At 41.8% G+C, this 22,964-nt stretch overlaps 1 protein-coding gene and 1 long non-coding RNA gene across 21 annotated transcripts in view; one reads left to right on the forward strand and one right to left on the reverse strand.

Moving 5' to 3' along the window:
* RAD51B (RAD51 paralog B) overlaps nt 1-22,964 on the forward strand; it is a 700,041-nt gene that overhangs the window by 494,620 nt on the left and 182,457 nt on the right. For 18 of the 20 annotated variants that reach the window (XR_009460145.1, XM_019476911.2, XM_019476912.2 and 15 more), the window contains one exon: nt 4,806-4,884. Coding sequence is in view for 18 of the 20 variants with exons in the window: in XM_019476911.2 (XP_019332456.1) it covers nt 4,806-4,884 (79 nt within the window). In the remaining 2 variants the exon portion in view is untranslated. Of the gene's footprint in view, nt 1-4,805; nt 4,885-11,745; nt 14,172-14,309; nt 14,365-22,964 lie in introns of those variants that run through there. The other 2 variants (XR_002086863.2, XM_019476919.2) reach the window with 2 other exon arrangements.
* On the reverse strand, nt 4,802-8,239 carry LOC102568237 (uncharacterized). Its single transcript, XR_002086864.2, has 3 exons — nt 8,094-8,239; nt 7,382-7,595; nt 4,802-4,891 (listed from the first exon to the last, which is right to left on the reverse strand). It is a non-coding gene; the product is annotated as an uncharacterized LOC102568237 (long non-coding RNA).

Below are 22,964 nucleotides of genomic sequence, written 5' to 3' on the forward strand. Positions count from 1 at the left end.
TCAAAACAGTAGGACAGTGGAATAAGCTGCCTGGAGGAGTTGTAGAATTTCCTTCATTTAAGGTTTTCAAGAAAAGGACAGATAAGCATTCATCTGGGATAGTATAAGAATAGTGCATCCTGCTTTTATGCAGGGAGTTGGACTGGATGATTCTTGAGGTCCCTTCCAACACTATGATTCTATCTATCACATGATGTTGGCAAATAAATTATTATTGCAAGCCTGTCTTCGTGATATATGTGACACTGGGATGAAAAGAAATGGAACAAAGATCTGACAGTTCTTGCCACGTCAGAGGTTTGGCATGGTTTTGGTTTTAGCTTCTACCATTTCCCCTTAAGGTTGTAATGAATAACCACTCATGTAGTTATAGTTCATTCCAGAAGCTTGTGAATAACCAGAATTGGAAAAAAATCAATGCAGCCTCACTACCTTTATTTTTTAAATTTTCAAAATAGTCTAATTGATAGTTGGTAATAGTCTAGTTACCAATTTACTTTTTAAAATCTCAACATAACATTATTTCATCCATCGTTAAATGCATACTCTCCTTGATTACACTGAAATCAATGTCTCCAGAAAATGTATTGAGAGATGTAGCTTACCTCATTCCTTTGTATCCTTTCCAGAAATTCTATCATATAACTTACTTAGCCAGATGCTCCTTATTGAACCATCTCATCCCACCTCACCAAACAACAGACCACTAGAGGAAATATTTTTTTGGCATTTCCAGCAGGATACAAATGGCTAAACTGTGCTACAGGATGCCAGGACTGTAGATAAATTTATCAATGAAGGATTAAAAAGCTTAATTAGTTGTGTTTTTCATGAGAAATCAAACAAAGGACTGGGGAATGTCCTCTGCATTAAGCGTGCACATTTCAGATCTGAATTTTGAGCCCTCAGATTTGGGGTTGTTGGGCCAAGATTTTGTCTCATCCTGTTAAAATATTGCCTTCTCCGCATACACAACTTGGATTAAAATCCAGGTTCCAATTACAAACCCCATCAAGATTAGATTAAAGCTGGTGCAACAGCTATAATTAAAGCTACCTGAGCATTTGAATGCTCATTTTCTCCATTAAACCTATCTGCTTCAGTGTTCCTGCACCTTTGTTGTGCTGGAAACCCTATCTAACTTGCCACACCTGACCTGTCAATCGATGTCTATTCTCCCTGGTGACAGGGGTACTACCAACTGTAAGGTAGACATGAGATGCCTTTTAGCCTAGCAGGTAACAAGCTTCCCTCTTTCTCCTTTATATCTTTGATCCTACAGATCCTTAAAGAATGACATAAGGGATATCAAGGAGGTTGCTGGCATATGTCCCAGTCCCATTGGCCTCTGTGCATAAGAGATTAGTTAGCTGGTTGATTTAGGCACCCATCTCACTTCAAGGACATGGAATGAGGCATGTTGCTTCCAACTCAGGGGTGAAAGTGGGTGTTTCTCTGTATTCCTATCCTGTGGTTGATCTCTCAGTGGAGTGTTTTCAATTGGTCTATATGTAACTCAGGTACACTTGCAAAAATTATGTTCATATGTAATTTTAATTCTAAATTTATTTCTCATTCAAATTTTGTCTCTCACTTTTCTGGTTGTAATGATAGCCCTTCTCAATGTCTTGTTTTAAAAGCTGTCTTTCTTAGACTGCAGAGAAATTGAATGAAAAATAGTTCTGCCTTATTTTAAACCTCAGCTATAGCACCTTATGATGCATTTTTTTAAAGGAAATCTGTAGTATGCACATGCATATATATATACCTATACCTATTTAGGCATGTACTTAGAAAGCATAAAAATGCAACAACTGTGTATACACACTTTTTTGAATGTTTACCGATTTACACATGAAGTTGTGGATAATGCCTATGTAAATATAGTTTAGCAAATGTACCCACAGAGAGAGGTAGAAATTTGACCCAGCAGATTAGTAACCTGTTTCATTTGAGATTCATAAATTCATAGATTGTGAGGCTGGAAGGGACCTTGGAAGATCACTGAGTCCAGCTCCTGCACATGGCAGGAAAGACAACTGGTGGAAAGACTAGAGATTTGTTTAATGGAGTCATCCAGCTGCTCCGATTGAGGCTGTAATGAAGTATTACTATGGTTTTTGTACCTGTTGTGACCTTAAATGAAAAAGAATGTGCACTATTTTCATGTTAGCACTTTGCAGACAAAACAAGCACAATCAGGGCAAACAGTGACGCTTCTTTTCCTATGGCTTTTCTATCTACCCTGCCTTCTGCTTTTTCTCTGTTCCTACATTAAAATGAGAAGTACTAAGACATCCAAGTAAAGGAAAGGATGCCTGAGGATAAGTACAGGAAAGGGAATTCTGATACTGTCAGGATGCATCACAGTCATGGACTGCAACACACTTCTCCAGCCGCTTGTTACAGTAAGAACAGTAATTAATGTGCAGGAGGGGAAAGTGCTTGCATTGCACTTTTTTCCACACAGAGCAGGTCACAAAGGTTACATCTCATCCTGAGATGGCTTTGCTGGCTACACGTGACTCAAAGGAAAACACTGACGTTGGTGACTGACCCTGTGTTCTTTGGCTGTACTTGCTGTGTTTGTGTGTCTGCCTCTTTTTCTTACTTTATTAGTGAAGTTAACATGCAGAGTAAACCAACAGTTAATGGTAAATTCTGAAAATGCAAGGCTTGCATCAAGTTGTGGGGGTAAAGCAAATATGGGAGTAGGTTTTCAGACCAGATGTCAGGATGACTTTTTATTTTCCTACTGACTTTATCAGAATCAGTTGAAACCAGGTCACATGAAATCTGAAAATGATCTGTGAGATGACTAAGAATGCAAACAGAACATACGTAACTGTAGAGATTTTCTCCGTGTTTACTGTGCCATTCAACACTTCCTGGAAGCTTATGTGTTGCATGATTTAGTGGCTGCAGAATTTCCTGCAGAATCTACCTCTTGCTGCAGAACTGTGCTCCAGAACCTGGGCTTTTTCCTTGTGGATATTGTTAATGTTCTAGCCTTTGTGTTTGTGAGCAAACCATTGAAGAAATTTGGGAGTGTAAAATAATTCAGTGTTGTCTGCTTGAGTTTTCAGGCAAATCTTAAATAATAGTTCTGAGGGGTGTGAACTTCCCTCTTTTATCTGTGGAGGATGTTGACTTGGAAACTTGGTGCTCTAAAGGTTAACTATTTTATTGCTGATCATTTTAGCAGAAACAGACAGCCAACATCCTTATCAAATGATCCCCAGTTTAGCTGCTTCTAAATATGTGCTGGAGAGTTTTGCTGACTTAGATCCTGAGTTTCAAAAAACAATGAGTACCCCTAATTCTAGTTGAAGTCAAGGGGATATGTTGGTACTACACATCTCTAAAAATTAAGTCATTACTGTGAATGATACTACAAAGCATGCAGTTTTTAAGGGATAACTCTGCTGCTGGCTCTTAACAGGCATAGAAAAATGGATGAGTCTATTGCACATCCTGGGGTAGAGAAAGTTGGCCTGTTTATAAGTCTTTAGGATGTTAATCCCTGAGAAAGAGATGTGTGTTGGTATGTGCTGACAAGAGAGCTTTGTAGTTATTGTGTAAATGGAATTTATATGTAAAAACAGTAGTCAGGCCTGGTATATTTTCTGGGCAATGGTATGACATGGCTACATTTAAAGCAAATTTCTGAAAAAGACCAGAATGTGTATTAGGCCAGCAGCCTTACTTATATGGTACCTCTAGGGCAGTGAAATCGAGAATGCTGTTCTAGAACCTCAAACCTGGGAAAGGGATTTCTAGTTTCTTTCTTTTTTTTTTTGTTGTGGAAGACATGAAGAGGGAGATCTGCTTCCAATTTGCTCAGCAGACCCATTTTGGAGGAAGAGCAGAAGTGCACACTTGGCTGCAGTCACCGCTATCAGTCTCAATTTCTTTGCTGGATCGTGGTTTGGGCTGATTATTCTGAAGGCAAAATTTGTTACATTCGTTATTGGAATGGCACTTTCCAGATATACTTAACAAAGAAAATTGTTATTGCCTATGCTGTAAGTCAGTATTCCTCAACCATGAGTAATAACTCAGCGCAGGTATGTCAGGCTTTGGTATCTGGCACTTGAGTATTGTTCTCCCATGCCTGAATAATAAAATAAGCCTGTCTCATGGGTGTCAAAATTCCACCAGAGCCAATCTCCTCTTCAGTAACGTGTGATCAAAACTGAGGTTTGAAATATTCTGGATCCAATTGGACATTAGAGCATGAACAGCTCAAATGATCTAAACTTGAGGAAATTTGCATCCACGTTTTGAAATTCACGAGCCTATGCATCTAAACCACAACTTTGTTTAGTGTCATTGGCACAGACTATGTTCCAAAGTTTCTGTTAAAGGAACATCTTCTAGACTGGCTTCTTGCAGGGGCACAAAGCACTTGCAACCTCCTCGCAGGTAGATAGCACAGCCTTCAGGTGAATGGCATTGTCTCTCTCTAGGTACAAAAGTAGTTGTGAAGTTTGATCTGGTTTAACACACATTTTGAGAAAAGTACAGTAGTGGCAGTAGAGTGTGCTGTTTCCACAGAAGCAAGATTTTATAGGACCTTTGACTCCTTTTAATATAATGGCACAGTCTTTACTTATTTTACATTTGACTCTAGTATCTAGAACTAGAAGGATACATCAATAGCCATTTTATAATCCCTCTGCAATATGTTTTGTTTTAATTCATGATAGTATCTTCAGAAAACTGACTTACAGACATTAGTCCACTTGACTTGTAATCAATATATTTTAGGGATTTTTAATCGTTTGTATTTATTTGTTCTGCAGATCCTGGTCGCTAAGTCCCCTGTTGCTCCATTCTCAGCTTTCCTCTACACCATTGAGAAATCTGGTTTGGTTCTTCAAGGTAAGACCTAAAAAGGAAAATATTTTGCGTTACGAAGATATGATTTAATTAGGCATAGAGGTGCTGTAGGCAACATGCTGCTGTTGATCAGTAATGAAAAGGCTGTATTTGAACAAAGTATCTAGCAAATGAGATTCTGTTGCTACTTTCCTTTTACTATTTTAATTTTTACTGAGTTATATTATTGCATGACCCCACATATGTGAGATCTGAGTTAAAGTAATTAATCAAATCTCCCAAATTTCTCTCAAAGAGAAATGTACCTGTCTCAATATAACATGAATTATAATATGGTTCCATCTTAGTAAGGAGGCTAAAGTCGATAAACACACAGCAAATCATTATCACTACTGTGTCCTGTTCACTCTAATATGGAGGTCACATGGCCACAAATACAGTCATGGTTTTCTGTAACATAGGCATTGCATTTATTTGTTGACAGATTAGACCACCAGGACTGTACTGAATCCAGAATTGTTAAACTAATTTTGATTGGTTAGTGGGTTGATTTTCAGCTATTTTCACAACTGCACCAGTGTACCATGCTGGGCATATCAGCACCCACCATTCAGAAAAGCACTTTCTTGCCTGTTTTGAAGCTAATGTTACAAACCTCAGGCCCCCGTGGTTGGGGTGTATGAAACATTGTCAGTGTGGTATGTATGAAAAATACCAAAAAAATCCCACAATTCCAGGCTTATGATGTATTTGTGACTGGATGGGCTCAGACCTGTGTCAAGAAGGGACACAGATTTATTCAGTAAATCTTTTGTTCCAGCCTCACTTATCCAAGCGATTTGCTGTGGGGTACATTGGATGCTCTGTATTGGACACTGTACTCAATGGAGGTTAAGCCTGCCTCATTTGGTATTAGCAACTTTAAATCAGTTACAGAAATCAGGGAAAACTCTCATTACTTTAAATGGGAAAAGGAGCAATGGTCTTAAGTTGCAGCAAGGGAAGTTTAGGTTAGAAATTAGGAAGAATTTTCTCACTAGGAGGGTAGTAAAACACTGGAATAGGTTACCCAGAGAGCTGATAGAATCTCCATCCTTGGAGGTTTTCAAGACCTGGTTAGAGAAAGCTTTGGCTGGGATGATCTAGTTGGGGATGGTCCTGCTTTGAGCAGGAGGTTGGATTAGATGACCTCCTGAGGTCCCTTCCAACCCTAATTTTCTATGATTTCTGTGATACTGGCAAGGGGGGTGGTATAGACATTTTTAGGTCCATCCCAAGTCAAAAAAAGGGGCTACTTTATGCCCATCACAAACATCTCCAGAATTATGAAAATAATCCCTAGTTAGTGAACCCATTTTCTAATATCTGAACAAAAACAGAAGAAAGCTTTAGGAAGGAAGGATTCCCTGAGTCAGAGACTAGATGGGTCTATCTTGTATTTTTATTTACTTGAATCCACTTTTCTTAATCGGGAATACAGGTTGTCAGTGATTGGATCTTACCCCCTAAAACAAACAAATTGACCCAATCTCATTTGCTGTTGTGGTAGAGTAGGACCCTCTCAAGTTGGCTTTTGGGCAGCACTCTTTTAGGGATATGGCAGTTGCTCTTTGCCTTTTATCCTTTAAATCCTGGTGAGCAAGGCTAAATCACTATTCACTGTTTTCTTAAAGGATGATAAGAGAGAAACAGATTAATCTAAACAAGCTGTATTCTCCTTTGTCTTGCATTCTTTGTACTTCTAGGAAGCAGTTGGAACCTTTTATTTGCTCTAGCAACACATTAATCTTTGATCAGGCAGTTATGCTTTTAAATTCTTTTATGTTTGTTTGTTAGGTATTTTTCCTTCCTTATTGTAGTGGAAGATGGATTTTAATAAAGGATAGGCAGAAAAAGAGGATCATTTTCCTTGCTAATTTGCTGCAGGCTATTCCGTGGAGCAGTTAACATCCTGGGCAAAGATCAGATTGCTATGTGAACTGTATAAGTCACAGGACTAAATCTAACTCTATGATTGGCACTTCTTGGCTTTTATACTCCCTGTTTATTTCGGTTCTATTTAATAAATTCACCTTTTTTGTGATGCGGTGTCTAAGTATTAAGCCCGTGGTTGTGCAATCCTCACATACATCTGTGAGCACATACTTGTGCAGATAGTTTTATTTACTTGAATGTGCCAGCTCTTGTCGGTAAGCTTCCTATATTCAGGACTCACATTATTATTATTGTGGTTTATTTATACTGGTCTGAGCAAAAAGGAGTGAGGCAAAACATTTGGAAATGGCTGAGTGTCAAAAAAAAATCTAGCCAGGTAGCAGTTAGGTATCTGGTACAAGGTAGCACAGGCTGCTGCCTAGAGGGTGGCTACAAACTGCTTGAGATATAAAATCAATGCTTCTTTTTGAAAGGTAACTGGATGCTAAGCAACAGGTGACCAAGGTGAGTCTAGTAAAAGATGGGACCTCTGCCGATGGCTGAAGGATATCTTAGGGCTACCAAATGGAATCTGTTTCTTAGGCTAATAGCAGAAGCAGCTTACCCATTCAGTCTTTGTGCAATTCAGTCGGTGTCAGGAGGTGAGCACATTCAGGGTATCTGACAAGAGAACAAGTGGATGAGTGTGGGAACTGGTGAGAAACAGCAGCTGGCCAAGATGCACAGAATTCTTTCTTCTTACTCTGGGGGTCCCATCTTGCATCTATTAACCAAGGGGCCATAAACAGATTCATATTGGAAAACTTGCATGAAGATTCCTTGATTAGAGAGAATGAGAAAGGAATAAAAGACAAAGTAAAAGTGCGATTTAACAGTTCTACAAGCAATTCCCATTGCTACCTCTGAAGGATTAGGATGCATGGAAAGGGCTAAAACAAGGAGAAGCTTTCCCCCTGCCCCTTCTTTTGTTCCATGGGCGAGAGGATAATAAAACGGCAGGAGAGGCGGTGTGGCTAGTTAGGGATTTCACAGGCTGCTATTTGATGCAGTTTAAGGAGTCCTTCTGCTATTGTTGCACTTAAAATGGAAAGCGGAACTGTTCTCCATTCGCAAAAATCGCCAGCGTCCTCAGGAAAAGAGGGCTGAGAGCAAAAGGCTATTAACATGGTAATGCTGCCCCATTCGGAGGAGTGCATCAAAATCCTCTTTGTCAATGTAAATTGCTGCTCTGTTTGCCTGGTCTCTTTGGATCTCCTGGTCTCAGTACAAGCACAGAAAATTTTTCAGAAGAGAGCCTAGTGAAGAAAGAACCACACCTCTTATATCATTTGAGAAGAGCTCCGGGCTGCTCAAGGGCACCACAGGGAGAAACTTCTTTGCCTTTGTACACTTGAAGTGTTCAGGGATGAAAAGGATCCAGTTATTCACTCATTCTTTTATCCCAGCTTTCAGTCTAGAGAAATGCAACTCGACAATTGGAAAATAAGGATGGCTAGTCGGAAGGTTTAGCCAAGAAAGACAGCCTTCTGCTCTCCTCATTTCCTAACTTGAATATGGTATGTGTTGGGAGGAGGGAGTAAACCCCAATTATTTTTACAATGTTATATTCTTTAGCTCCCTAGTGGGCCTGATCCAAGATTCCAAAATCAAAGCCAACTGTGGATCTCAGCATTTGTTATAAATGGTCTCTATTTAAATCATGGGACAGATCAAAAGTCTGAATACAAGTATCCCAAAATGTTGAGGTTTGTTTTCTTTTGTTCTCTCTTTTTTTTTTTTTTAATCTGAATCCAAATTCAGTTGCAGCCCTCTCTGTCTCCCCCAAATGTAACATAAAATTGTGGTTGAAGTCAGGAAAGTTTCTCTTTAAAAAATGGCAATAATGATAATAGTACAAGGTTCATTATTTATATTTATGTTCTTCCAATAAATCCAGATCTAGTTGATTAAGTGTGTAAAGCAATTTTTCTTGTTGTCAGGGGTATAAACTCTATTCTACTGGAAAACCCAGTTGGGTTCTTTCTTGTTTATACACCAGTTCTGGTAATAATGAGGCCACTGACAGTTAGCCAACAGTTCTGTTGCCAATGTGTCATTCAGAATAGACTCCAGCCTGCTCTCCCCTAGTTGCGTGGTTTGGGCAGAGCTAAATGGAAGAAACATTTTTAGGTCAGTAAGAGCTGGCAGATGTGATTTAGCTGTGTGCACATAAGCAGGGACAAGACGAGTTGGAAAGGATTTCGGTTTTATACTGTAGTCTGCAGACATTTTTGTGACTATAGCAGAAGCCACATTCTGAGGCATAAACATAAGCAAGTGATAGAATTAAGCATTTGTACAAACTCAATTGCCTGTGAAATTAAGTCTCTTTCCTCCTGCTCCTGCCAAACATCCTCTCTGTTCAAGAGAACACCATACTTAAAAGGAATACTGGGGAGTTTGGTGGCCATTTGCACCTAGGTGTCCCTGCCACATCCCCAAAAGGTAAAATTACTGTGGCTTTTACTCTACTAAGGAACTCACCTTGTTGCTTGCTGTAAGAAACCACTCTTTATAAGAGATCCAGAAACCACAAACCAGTAATATTTGAGAGTGAGGTAGGATCTGAAAAGAGAAGTTATTTATTTGAGTTTATAGGTTCCTAGAGTTTAAGCTCAGAAGGGACCAGCAAATCATATAGTCTGACTTCCCATGTATCACTGGCGGATTCACCCAATGCATTGGCAATGTGTAGGGGGTGCACGCGGGTACACGTGCACCTCCTGAGCGTGGCAGTGCACCCCCTGCGAAAAGGCACTGCTGACACTGCTGGTGGCATCTGCAGGCAGTTCACGATCGCCGCTGGCCACCACTGACGCTGCCGGCGGTGTCTGCGGGTAGTTCCCAACTACTGGTCAGTGTTCACCATCCCCCACCACCGACAGTGCTGCGTCTGCCTGCAGCAGCTCCCCACTTGCCTCCACCACATTTCTACCACCAACAGTGCTGCCGCTGCCTGCAGGAGCTCGCCGTGTCTCCCCAGCCTTTAGAGGCACGCAGCATTCAGTCACCTCTATATTGATCCCGATAATGTGTATTATACTGAGGCCCCTGGTGGACATGCAAGTGAAAGTGCAGTGGTATTTGATGCATGATCCCCACAATCACACTTCCTGACATGCTGCAGAGGCACACCATGTGCTTCCGGGTCTGAGAGTCCCGTGGGCAGATCCCAGCTGCAGGGACACACCATGCCTCTGTGGCTGGGAGCCGTCAGCAGATCCAGGCTTCTGGCCACAGGAGCATACCATGCACCCTTGTAGCTGGGATCTGTCAGCTGATGGGGCTCCCAACTGCAGGTGTGCACCATCCACCCCTGTGGCTGGGATCTGTCAGCTGGGAGCTCCAGCTCAGCCACACATTCAATTAATGGCATGATAGGAAGCATCCACAAAGTTATTACACATTTTCATGTAATAACTTTGTGGCTTATTCCTTGTTTATCATGCTATTAATTGCACTAATGTGTGGCCTGGTAACAACTTGGGACATGATTAACTGGGTTAATTGCATCTAAACTGTAACGTGTGCCGGGGACCTAAAGTATATCTTTCAGAAAGGCACTCAGTCAAGAGATGGTGAATCCACCACTTCCCTTGATAGCTTAGTTTTTTAATACTACTGGGGTATGGGTGATCTGCCAAATGGTCAGAGCCATGGTGGAGAGCACAGGTGTCTGAACCAGGTTTCTAGAATGGACTTACGGAGCAGGTATTGACAACACATCCAGATCATCCACAATAAAGACACAGTTATTTTTCCCAGTGCCCATTTTTTTTCTTACTCTGTGAGAAATGGATTTGCATCCATTCAGTGGTGAAGACAGGAGTGGAAGCCCATGATAGGTGACCCATGAAAGATGCAGCTGGAGGTATTCTCAGAATGTTTGACTTTTTCTGGGAATTGGTTGAATAAATTAATTAAAATATCTAGAGAAAAGAGGGGTTCCATTCCATTTCCTTATTCAGCCCTCAGTGAAATTAATGTCATTGAGTGGTTTCATTCCACTCAGTGTCCATGACAAGATGTCAAAATTCTGTGGGATAGCTAGTAACTGAGTTACATTCCTGACACAGTCTGTAATGCATCTTCCACTCCTCATGAATGATGTGGTCATCGAAAATTATGGATGTCATTGAATGAAGTCTTTCAGACAGTTCAAGATTGGGCTTGACTTTTCCAGAAGATTCAAGGCACAATCTAAAGTTTTCTGGTTTGAGAACCATAAGTCACACCTTGATGTGGTCAGTAGATAATCATAGAACCATTTGTGATCAGATCAGGAATATCAGTCATCACTGATGAAGGAACCGACAGAAATTGAAAGGGTCTCCACTGAACTGATCCAGTAGGTGAATCTTTAGTTCTGGAAGGCAAGGGGCTACTGGGTCAGAGGATGCATGTGCAAGGCAGGAACTGGTACCAGTTAATCTCCACTTAATCTTGTAGATTCTCCAGGAGGCACCCATCAGGCCCATTGTTAGGATTGCTTCCTCAGGACTGAGAAAAGAATTAATGAAACAACTAAGACTGGGGAAAAGCTGAGCTTTGTCATATTTTGATTGTAATTCAGAGATGCTGTTACTCCTTCAGCAGTGCCCCTTATCTTTGCAGCTGAATAGTCAAAGATGAGCACTAGAAACAGTGCATCTCTTCTTCCTATAATTCAGTTGAAGGACTACAGCTGTATAGTGACTTTTGTCCAGATCAGAGTAGATATGATCTATAAAATAAAGAAAGGTTGTTCTGGATGGTTAAAGAGGATGGAAGACAGATTAACGGAAGTTAACTTGTTTATTACGAGTGGAATAGTAACAAATTTGTATAGCATTCCCTTGGTGATTTTGAGATCCAGTAGGAGAATAAAGATAGATTAATCATTGTTTGGAGGTTTGTCTAATGGAATGATTTTTGCTGTCTTCCCCACAGAACACTGAGACACGTTTGTGAAAAATATGCAACGACAGAAGCAGAAACATTAACACCTGTTAGTTGGGCCAACACTATAAAATGTTGCTGTCATAACTATGTTGGTTAGGTGTGTGGAAAAAAACCCCTATGTGGCATGGACATGTCAGCAAAATTCTCCAGGTAGATGAATCTGCACCAGCAAAAGAGACCTCTTGTTGCCATAGTTTGTCATTTGAGGACCTGGTTTAATTGTTAGTAACAAAAGAACTGCTTTTGGTGGGATACGGGCTTTGTTAGTGTGGCTTTATGGGTAAGTGATACAGCCAAAGCCTTTGTAGTAGAGACTTTCCTTTAGTCTTGGAAATCAAAGCATCTTGAGGAGTTTACTCTTTTCAGTAAATAAGTATATAACTGATTAAAAATGGTGTTGAGAAGATAAGGAAGGGAAAACTTTCTAATTTTGAAGAGTGAACTGGGTTTCTTGTGGTTTTCTGGGTTTAAAACCACTAGAAGCCAGCAAAAAAAACCTTTTACTTAACCTTAATTTAATACTTCCTTTGCAAACATAAAAGCTTACCAGTCATGCCCCTGTTAGGTGATAGACAGACATAAGTGACAGAGCTTTTGGCTACCAGTATAACTTTTGTCTGCTTGAGGGAAGACATCAAGTAATTTTAGTCCCAAATTAGCAAAGCACTTAAGCATGTGTATTTAACACGTAGCATGTATTTGGCATGTATTTAACCCCTTTGAAGCCCCACACTGATTATATCCATATGTGTTTTGCTGGATTTCAGTCAAAGTCCCAACATTTAGATTTTGTTTAGAGTTTTTACTAAATCTGATACGAATGAATCTAGTATGTTTTCATAATTCTTCCTAAGAAAAGGCATACAAGTACTGTCCCCAGGATCCTTCTTTAAGAAGGTTTCCAGGCTCTGCAGAGTGGATGGTGACCACTGAAATGTTACTATAATTCCAGGCTGTGGGATGAGAGGGAACGAGTGCATTGTCCTCCACTTCTGCTGTCCTCAGGATACTTAGCATTTAGATACATGACTAAATATTTTTGCTCCTGGGTGCAGGGCTGGTGGGGAAGGGGTTGTGCTTGAGTGCTGGAGAACAGGGGTTGGAGAAGGCAAGTAGAGTTTCACCTGCTATGGCATAGGCTCACCCAGAGCAGAGCCCAGGTGTCTGCCGCCATTCTGGTGCACTCCCCTCTCCCACCCATAGTTATGCTACTGAGAGCCTTAATAATGTTGAGTTACTGCTCCAAGATCCAACCTAGGAGGGCAGGAAACCTGGCTATAACTAATTGTTCCTTAAGTATGGCAAGGGCAGATCTGTGCAGAGGAAGCATGATCTGGCCCTCGGTTTCAGTTTGACTGGGAGTCTGTCATCTGTGTTTGTCCTTCTGTGTTCTACAGACTCTTGAGTTTTGTGACATCTGGGAGTACTATAACCATTTAATTTATACGTGTATAAATCAGAACTGATTTCTTTGAACATGTGGCTACTCCAGATTTACAGTTTTGAAGCTAAGGGAAGAATTTGTCCATAACTTTCCAAAGTCCTCTTTCTTCAATTCCAGTCTGAAATGGTTCACATGCCCCTGCAAGCTTTCTAAAACAAAACTATCCCCACAAACCTCAGTTCAGAGAGAAACTCTTGTTGATTAGGAATTCTTGATTTTAGTGGGCTGCTCCCATGTGTTTTCAGTAAAGTGGTAAAGCAAATGCTGCCAGGGGGTATTTCCAAAAGGCTTTGGCTGTATTCAGTGAAGTTTTGTATTGATGAGAGCAAGTATTTGTGATATGTGTAAGTACAAACTCCTGGGAACAGGATATTGAGGTGGAGGTTGAGCAAGAAAGAACTACACCAGCAGTTCTCTCGTTTAGCATAGAAGTTGTTACATTATTATAGCTTTCATGTTGCAGATTTGTAAAATGAGGTCAAATGAGTTTACAATGGACATAATGTTCTCAAGCTAGCCGGTCCCGAATATAAAGCCAGGAAACTGCAGGTCTGAAAACATCTTTTTCAGCCAGGATGTAGTCATGTATTTTTGTCTCATAAAATCATGGAAGTAAAAGACAGAACAACTCTGTCATCTACCTCTTTCTCTGGTGGCTATAGTAGGGTTTCTCCCTGTGTTCTCATGTTGTGTTTAGTCTAACATTCTGTGTAGCAGCTAAAACACCAGGTTAGCCCGTTTTCTCATTTCATTGCGACTTAGACTGCTAATGGAAATCTACTTTGCCCCCAAACTGTTTTATACTGTAGTCCTATGTACAACATCTCTTCAGCTTTAGGAACTTCAGCTTGAAGGCTGACACCCTGTAAAATTTAGCTGTCTCACAATGCAGAATAGTCTCCAAAAGGAAATGGAGCAAGCTCGCTCGCTTTCTTATATTTAAAACTGGATTAAAACTTGATTAATTAAAGATTCAGAAATATTTTTACACAAATTTAACTGTCTCTTGTTCATTTGCAACAGAATATGTAGCAATTTATTACTGAGATACAGCTGTCATGCGACCACTTTGGTTTAATCATTACTCAAAATCTCCTTGCCTTTACAGTGTGATTTTGCAGCTCCTTTTCGTGGTTGTGTCTGCGCTGCTCACAAGTTGTAAGGTATGCATACTCGTGCCATACCTATGATGTAGGAAAATGTTCTTTTCACTGTACAGATTAGGGAACTGAGGTCCACAGACAAATGAATCATGCTCATCAAAATAGTGTTATATAATGGAATTGCCAGGGTCCCTTATAGGCATTGGATGAAATATACTTGTTTTGTAGAACCAAAAGGAAATTGTAATTCTGCCTGGGATTACAGTTTTCAGTGAAGCTTTTTTCCTTTTGACAGCACTGGTAACAAGGATTCTGCAATTAGATTGTATCTAAGAATTTAGTTAATAGTACATAATGCTGAACAGAATTTATCTCACAGTCTGATAGCATTGTTGGCTAATCAGAGTAAAAAGGAACAAATAGGTGTTTTCTGATTAAGTATTTCTATTATTAGTATCTTTAAATAATCATGATTACCATATTTACTATTGTCTGAGAAATCAGCAGTTCCGATTTTGAGATGCATGTGGAGTGAATACATCAAGCAAGGTCCCATTTTAAATAAACATATTTCTGACCATAACCATCCTTTAAGACAGTGATTCTCAACTGAGTTGTCATGGCATCTGGGGTGCCTTGAGATCCTTTCAAGGGTACTGCATAATGTTAGCACTGTTAGGTTTCCATACATGATAAACCCAGAAAATTAAAATAGAAATCCATAGTTATGGTCTTTCTGAGTTCTTTGCAACAGAAAAATGGCTCTATTATTTTTCTGTAGTCAAAAAAGAGTCCAAACTAATTGCTGGTATTTTCCAAAGGGTGCTGGGACTCTGTCCAGGGGTGTTGCAAATCTATCCAGGTATGCCTCAAGTCTAAAAAGGTTGAGAACCATTGCTTTAAGAGTTACAGTGGTTACCGCTTAAAAGTGGATTCAGATTCTATAAGAAAACCAAACTAAGTCTCCAATAAGCCACCACTTGTGATTATGCAGAAACTTATTTTTGTGGTGTTTTCCAGCTGTCAATTTTAGTCCTGCCATCTGATTATTCCATCAGTATGCACATTGTCTTCCTCCCTAATTTAAATCCAGTTTCTCTTCTTATTTAAAGCCTCACATAAGTACACGGAAATCAATGGGTGCTGGATCTGGTCCTGCAATGCAGAATTCTCTCCAGCCCAACTGTGTGTTCAGTCTACTGGTGAAACTACACTTACCTATTTTGTTTCCTTTTTAATGTCCGCAGAATGCTGCAGAACACTTAGAATGGCAACTCTAAGACAGACTGTATGTAATACATGCTATAATTTTAAGCCATCTTAAGAAATAGATTTTCACTTTTTCCTTGTTACCCTCTCCTTCCTACTTAATGAAATCAGGCTGTTATTGTGAACTCTTGTTGAGAATATTGATTTCAGAGTTTCAGAGTTTAACTTGAACTGTGTTCGGGCCATTTTATATTGACCACCTTTGAAAATTCAAGCAAATTAATTTATTGTCAGGAAGATTCTCTGAAACAGCAAAATTTAAGTAACCAGTAGATACTGCAGGATATTTATGGAAGGCAAATTTCAAATTCGTAATTGTAGCGGGGTGTACTCCTTGTGGCAGACTCAGGAGCCCTTTTCTTATCAAAAGGCAGTCCCTTTATTATACGTCCAGAGAGCTTCTTTCCAGAGGAAATGAAACAAATCTTCTCATTCAAATGAACAAACATGCCTTCTCTCCACAGTAACCAAATGAGTACAGGTACCCAGCAAACAAAAACCAAACCTCTGGGACTTTTCCCAGACCCTGGGGGAGAGGCAACCCTGGCATGATGCTCGGCCTCCAGGTAACCTGCTTCTTTTCTCCTCCCTCTTCTGCATCCCTTCCAGGGAGCCTATTAACTTCCTTTGGCCAGTCAGTTATCCTTATCAGCTGGTCAGTCCCTCTAGGCAGGCCTGCAATCACTTCTGCCTGCCCACAGCTGGACCGCAGCTCCTGAGGCTTGCAGCCCCTTCCAGGCAGGCTTGCAATCTCTTTTGCCTGCCTGCCACTGGGCTGCAGCTCCCAAGAATAATCAAATCACTACTGCTACACTGATCACTAAAATACATACCCTGAAAATGTGATGCTAAGAGCTACCTTTATCCAATCAAAACTAGAAACATACTCTGAGATCCTATTTAAGTAGTTTGAAATGTGAATAACAAGTAGTGGTAATAACCTAAATGCCACAAAGCTACAAGCCAGTAATTATGCACAAAAATTATTCAGCAATTAATTCAGCTCATTGGGGGTGTGAATCTTCAGTTGAGTTCCAGTGATTTCTGTGGTGTTATTTCAATTTTCACTAGGGTAGCTCATCAGAATCAGGTCCCCTTTGATACAACCCTATAAGGCCCTTGAAAATGTCTTGAGCTGATTGCAGGTCTAGATCAAGGTAGCCAATAGGGGTGTGCAAAATGGGCCATATTCGATTCGGATTTGGATTCGGCTCGAATCAGGAACAGTGATTCGATTAGTTGATTCGGATCACCGTCCCTGATTGGATTTGGCTGAATCCGAATCTGAAGATTCCATGCTGATTCAGACAATCAGCTATTCAGCCATAGACAGAGCTTTAAATGTTTTTTCTCTACACCCCGAGGTACCAGGCGTGGTTCATTAATGATGCAATGCTGGGGTGGATGGACCGTCCCATAGGAGCAGGGGGTGCTTCCTGCATGCTTGGCGATGAACCCGGAAGTGGACCAGAAGTCCACATCTGGGTCTGTCCCCCCCCAGACCCAGGAGGCACCAGTTGCTGAACCGGGGGGGGGGGGTGGAGGGGGGCCCCCCTATGCACTCCCCGGCGGACCCGGAAGTGGACTGGAAGTGCTTTTGTTCCACTTCCAGTTCTGCTGCTGAGTGCACTGTGGACCCCCAGCATCTCAGCATTCATGAGCCGCCTGCTACCTAGAGGTATATAGAAAAAACATTTACAGCTATGTCTATGTCTGAATCTCCAAATCTATCCAAATTGATTCGAAGGGTTCTGATTCAGTTTGGAGAGATTAAAGAGTCTTCTGATTCAATTCAGATTCAAATTGGGCCGAATCTCTGCCAGATCGAATCGGGCACCGAAGCATCACACAGCCCTACTAGCCAAGGGTTGTGTGAATGGCTGAGGTCATCCAATTCTGATGACTTCACTGAACCACACTGAAGTAGCTAAATCTTAGGAATTACCTCCAGAAGGTTCTGCTCCTGTCCAGTTGGCTGGGAGGGACATGTAATGCACATGTTGCAGAAGCAAAAATGAATACAAGGGCAACTTGCTCAATAAGATCAAAAGAGTAAAGGCTCTGCCAATATAATTTATCTTTGAAGAGATATTGTTCTTTTCTCTATTACGTCTAAGTTTTCATTAAAAAACCAAGAGGTAAGTTTCTAGTTTTACCCTGAAACAGCCTTCCCACTTACTCCAGTGCTCTGTGTATATGCTGTCCCAACAGGCAGCAACAAAGGTGCAAAGAAGTAGACTTCAAAACCCGAGGAGACTATCCAAAATAGAACATTATAAAGCTGTTTGCAATAAAAGAACAAGATTTTCACAACTGAGTGTCTAAAATCAGAGTAAGTAGACTGATTTTTCGGTGGCAAAGCATCAACTGTCTCATTCCTCGAGGTATCCGCTGCTTTTGTAAGGGGTGAGGGCATGGAAATATGAATAAGTTACTGCAAGGAAATGAACGTAGAGACATGCCATATGCAAGCTGGAATAACTGCCAAGTGTATGTTCTGACCCCACAGTAAATCCTCAATACCTTTCACCCATCAATAAAAGAGGGATAAGCTACTGAAGGATAGTTTTTATTTTCTACAGAGCTGAGCATGAACCTACGCAGTTACCCTAAACCAGCTGGTGCCAGGTAAATTCCTGCTCCCTCTTAGCTCAGAGTACTTGTTTGAATCCTTAATTCTCATTGACTAGGCAACATGGAGGACACTCTTATTCCTTGTGTTCAAACTGTGTTTGTTTTGTGGATAAATAAAAGACTTCAGTCTCCAGGGAGACTGAACCTTTCAAACTGGTACCTTTCACTACCACTAACTTAATTTTAAAGGGAAATTATCTACAATGGCAAATTGCCTTTCCTTTTACTTTCTTCTCTTAATACTTATGCTGTGACTAGAACAGTAAAAGCAGGCTAACAGTGAGACATGCACACATATTGCAGCCCATATCCTGTCTACCTTGGTGAAGTTCACAGAGGAATAGCACATCCTGTTTGCTTATTTTCCTTTTGTCTCCCCTGTACTAGCACAGGGTGAATATTCCTACATATATATCTTTTCTTTTCTGCTCTGAAATTGGATCACAGTGCATATGGCTGTGCTCAATAGCTGGAAATGCTGAGGATGTCCGATTGCTGAGGTCTCTTGTTTTAAACTCCACATGTCAGGAAGGGTGAATTGGATCCCACCAGCTTAGCCCTGGAGGGTGCAGGATGCATCAACAGGAAAACCAAACAAAACATTAAGTGAAATTCATTTGAAAAGGGAAGGGATTGGTGTACCACCCATCAACAGTGTTTAAACTTTTCATACTCACACAATGGGCCTTTTATTTTCCTTCAGCTCTTCTCCATATGCAAAGCTCTCTTAACTTGATTTTTAGAGATGAAGCTCTTACTGAACTTATTAGGAGCTGTAGGAGGTCAGTACCTTTAAATTAAAATCAGTATATTCCTAGATCATAACAAATTAATTTATTATCCAGAGATAATAGATTAATATGGTCACAGTGTGACTGGTCTGTTTCTAAAATATTGCCCTTCATTATCAGCGTAGCGGTGTGGCCTGTGGGTATCATGTCATCCTAATTTTAGCTCAAAACTGTATTGCATCTCCTCAGTCTTTGAGTCCATCTTTCCCACCTTTTTGTGGCCTTGATTCATAGCCATGATCCTTCCAGTTGAGGGTGACTGAATAGGACTCCTTTTGGAATCTACTGAATTGGAAATTTCAATCACCACCCTAAAGGTTTTATCTTGAAAATGGGTTGCATCCTCTCCCTTTCCCTTGAGAAGTGATCACAGACCCTGCTGACTTGAGCAGTGAGGGATCAGGGATTGAAACTGTGTCTCCTGCACACTGTAGCAGTATACAGCACTAACTAAACAGCCACCAAACAGGCTGTTTCATTTTCATGTAAAAAGATGTGTTTATACCCTTGAGGGAAAGATTCACAGGCAGTGGCCAGAAGTTAGAGCAACTCCAGGCATCTCGCCCTATTTAAATGAGTTAAATTCCACCATCAAGTCTGAACATGAGGGGGAGAGGCAGCCCTCCAGCTGGTTGCAGCTGTCTGCATACAACAGAGGCTGCAGCCATTGGTGAATTCCTCAGATGCACAGGAATCTGCACAAATTAAATTCATCCTTGATAGAAAGGTTAAATGGGCTTACCTCAACTTGGGGTGACAACTAATGGTATTGCACTAGCTGATTTCAGCTTCCTTTACATTTGTTTCACAGAGAGAGGCACCTCACAAAGGTGACTTAGGAGGAAGCTCTTTGCCTCATATCAAAATCCTCTCCCACCTCAATCACCTTTGGTATAACTGTATTTGCACTAGGGCTTTTGCCAGCGTATCTGTGTTAACTGGGGTGTGTTTTTGTCATGCTCCAGATTGACGTAGCTGAACTGGTAAACCTTTTAAATGTAGACTGGATCTGGATGTTAACAGAAAATGTCAGGGTAAAAGTTAACTTTCACTCTGCTCAGGTTATTTGTGGATCAGTTCATCTGTCTCTTACACAGGAATGTTTTTGTTTATCCACATTTGTAAAGCACTTGGGAATGAAATGTCTCTCATGGTAAATACCATACTTGCTCAAATATAAAATGAAGTCCCGTTCCCCCCACCCCCCATCAGTATGGGGGAGGAAGCCCCGCATCTGATATTTCCATAAGAAGAGGAGGGGGGAGCAAATGGCTTCTGCTGCTCTGACTCTGCCCCTGAGCCTGGGTCAGAGCCAGAGTCAGACCCACAGCAGCCTCCTGTCCTCTCTACATCTTCTGTCCCTCTGCCTGCCCCCTTCCCTTCCCTCCCCTTTGCTGACAGATGCTGCTTGGCTCTAGTTTAGGCTGGGGTCTCTCCCAGGCATGGAGCACATGGAAACTGCTTCCTCTGCCTCGCCAATCAACAGCACTGACACTGCTGCATGGCTTGGCAAGGTCTGAGCTTCCATGTGCTGAGCTCTGGGACTGAGCAGCATCTGAAAGTAAGGAGGAGGTGGAGTGGAAGGGTCTGGGGAGAGCGGAGGGACAGGCAGAGACTGGAGGGAGTGGGGGAGGTGCAGAAGCTGTGGGGACTTGGGGGTGGGAGGTGCAGGGGACAGGGGAGCAGGAAGGCTGAAGGAAGAAGAAGTGGGTGGGGCAGAGGACAAGGGGGGGTCCTTTTGCCCCCCCCCCTGCCTCCCCCACCACTGCTTTGCCTGCTGTAGCAGTGAGGGGTGGAGAATTCAAGACAACCATCCAATACTTAGATTCTATACCTGGAAAAGTATAACAAATTTATAATTTTTTCAAATATAGAATCTAATTATTGAGGGGGGGTTGTCTTACATCTGAGTACATACAGTATAGCTAATATTTACCTTGTAGGGTTGTGTGAAGCTTCGGTCCCTGTGTCGATTTGGCAGAGATTCTGCCCAATTCATCGGCCAAATCTCCAAGTCCAAATTGAATCAGGAGATCCTTTTATCTCTCCAAATTGAATTGGAACCCTCTGAATTGATTCAGAAAGATTTGGAGATTCAGACATAGACACAGCTTTAAATGTTTTTTCTACATACCTCAAGGTACCAGGTGCAGCTCGTGAATGCTGTGATGCTAGGGCAAATGGAGCATCCCACAGGAGCGCGGGGGGCTCCCCAGTGCACTCAGCAGCAGACCCAGAAGTGGACCAGAAGCATTTCCGGGACCACTGGAGAGCATGCTGGGGGCCCCCCTGTGCCCCTCTGTCTCAGTGACTGGTGCTTCCTGGGTCTGGAGGGGCACCCAGGACCCCTCCGCAGCCAATCGCCAAGCTGGGGGGGGGAGGCGCACAGGTTCTCCTCCCCCCCCCCAGCGCACCCCCCGGCAGACCCCAAAGTGGACCAAAAGTACTTCCGGTCCACTTCCTGGTTTGTCGCTGAGCACATGGAGGGGCAGGGGGGAGGCATGCTCCTGTGGGATGCTCCATCCACCCCAGCATTGCAGTGTTCATGAGTCGTGCCTGGTACCTCAAGGTATGTAGAAAAAAACATTTAAAGCTGTGTTTATGGCTGAATCATTGATTTGCTGAATCAGCATCGAATCTTCAGATTCGGATTCGGCCGAATCGAATTGGGGACTGTGATCTGAATCAATTAATTGAATCACTGTTCCCGGTTCAGACTGAACTGAATATGGCCCGTTTCACACACCCCTATTATTTTGATCCATAAACTCAAATGAAACACTTTCACAGTGGTAAATATTTAAAGTTACATCTGCATAGACTTCTGAAATAAGTAAACACTTGTGTGTTAATCTAGATACAGTTTAGTAGATATTTAGTTGGCAGAATAGGATATTTGCTATAAAATCCTGTTTCTAAATACATAGAATATGACAGATATTCAGCCAGATGTGTAGTTGAGATGTGACTGTGTTTAGAGAGCACTGTTAGTAAGCAGTGACAAATACTGAAGCAGATGGGAGAGTGGAAAATTGGGAATCAACTGATGCACAACTGACTGGGGACCCTGCTACCTCTGCCTGGGTAATCCTGGGATTTGGAAGCCACTTCCTGAATGTTGGTGAAAGGGGAGGGAGAATTTTCCTGGTTAGTCTTGGAAAATTGCTGTGAAAATTTACCAACTCAGGCACAGGATACACTCACCTGTCTTTACCATGGTCACCAATGATGATGTAAAAAAACTGAAATAGTATCTTACTCTCTTGCCAAAAGTAATAAATGTAATTGCTTGTCCATGGCCAGCATAACTTTTCCAGAATGCAAAATAGTAGGATCGTGTGATGAAGGCTCTTCCCCAGCCCAACACAAACCACAGGACAAGGATTTTCTTCCCATACCTCAGGGGTGTAAAGCTTACCTTGTGCCCTGGGCTGGATCTACCTGGTTCCTTTCAGGCTAGAGCCATCCCAGGCCACAGAGTGTTTCCAGCCAAGAGCATGTTGCAGCAGCAGCCCCTAACTCTCATGTGGGGCAAAAAGCAGCAGCAGCTCCAGCAAGGAGCAGGGCTGGCAGCCAAAGAGGTAGGGCCATGGTGGTGTAAATGGACGAAACGGCCGGATGGTAACGGTGGCTATATTGACCCTCACTCACCGCTCTGCTGCCCATTCCCATGTCCATTAACAATCAATATGCTCAAGGGTTCCAGATTCTGTAGTAGAGCACTCATCCCTTGGCAAGCTCCCCCCAACTTCTGATTGCCCACCCGTTGCCCAGGGATCCAAAAAGAACAGCTTTGCAGGTTGGGTTCAGCCCAAGAGCTGAATGCCTGACATCCCTGCCATACCTTATACAACGAAAAGAGAATAACTGTAATGTCCTTTCATCCATCAAAAAGGCAGTATGATGGGAAAGGGACTGCTTCTAACACAGATTAAGGCAATGTGTCTAGATTCCTGAACGTTTTGC

Source organism: Alligator mississippiensis, chromosome 2 (genome assembly GCF_030867095.1).
Source record: "Alligator mississippiensis isolate rAllMis1 chromosome 2, rAllMis1, whole genome shotgun sequence".
NCBI lineage: Eukaryota > Metazoa > Chordata > Crocodylia > Alligatoridae > Alligator > Alligator mississippiensis.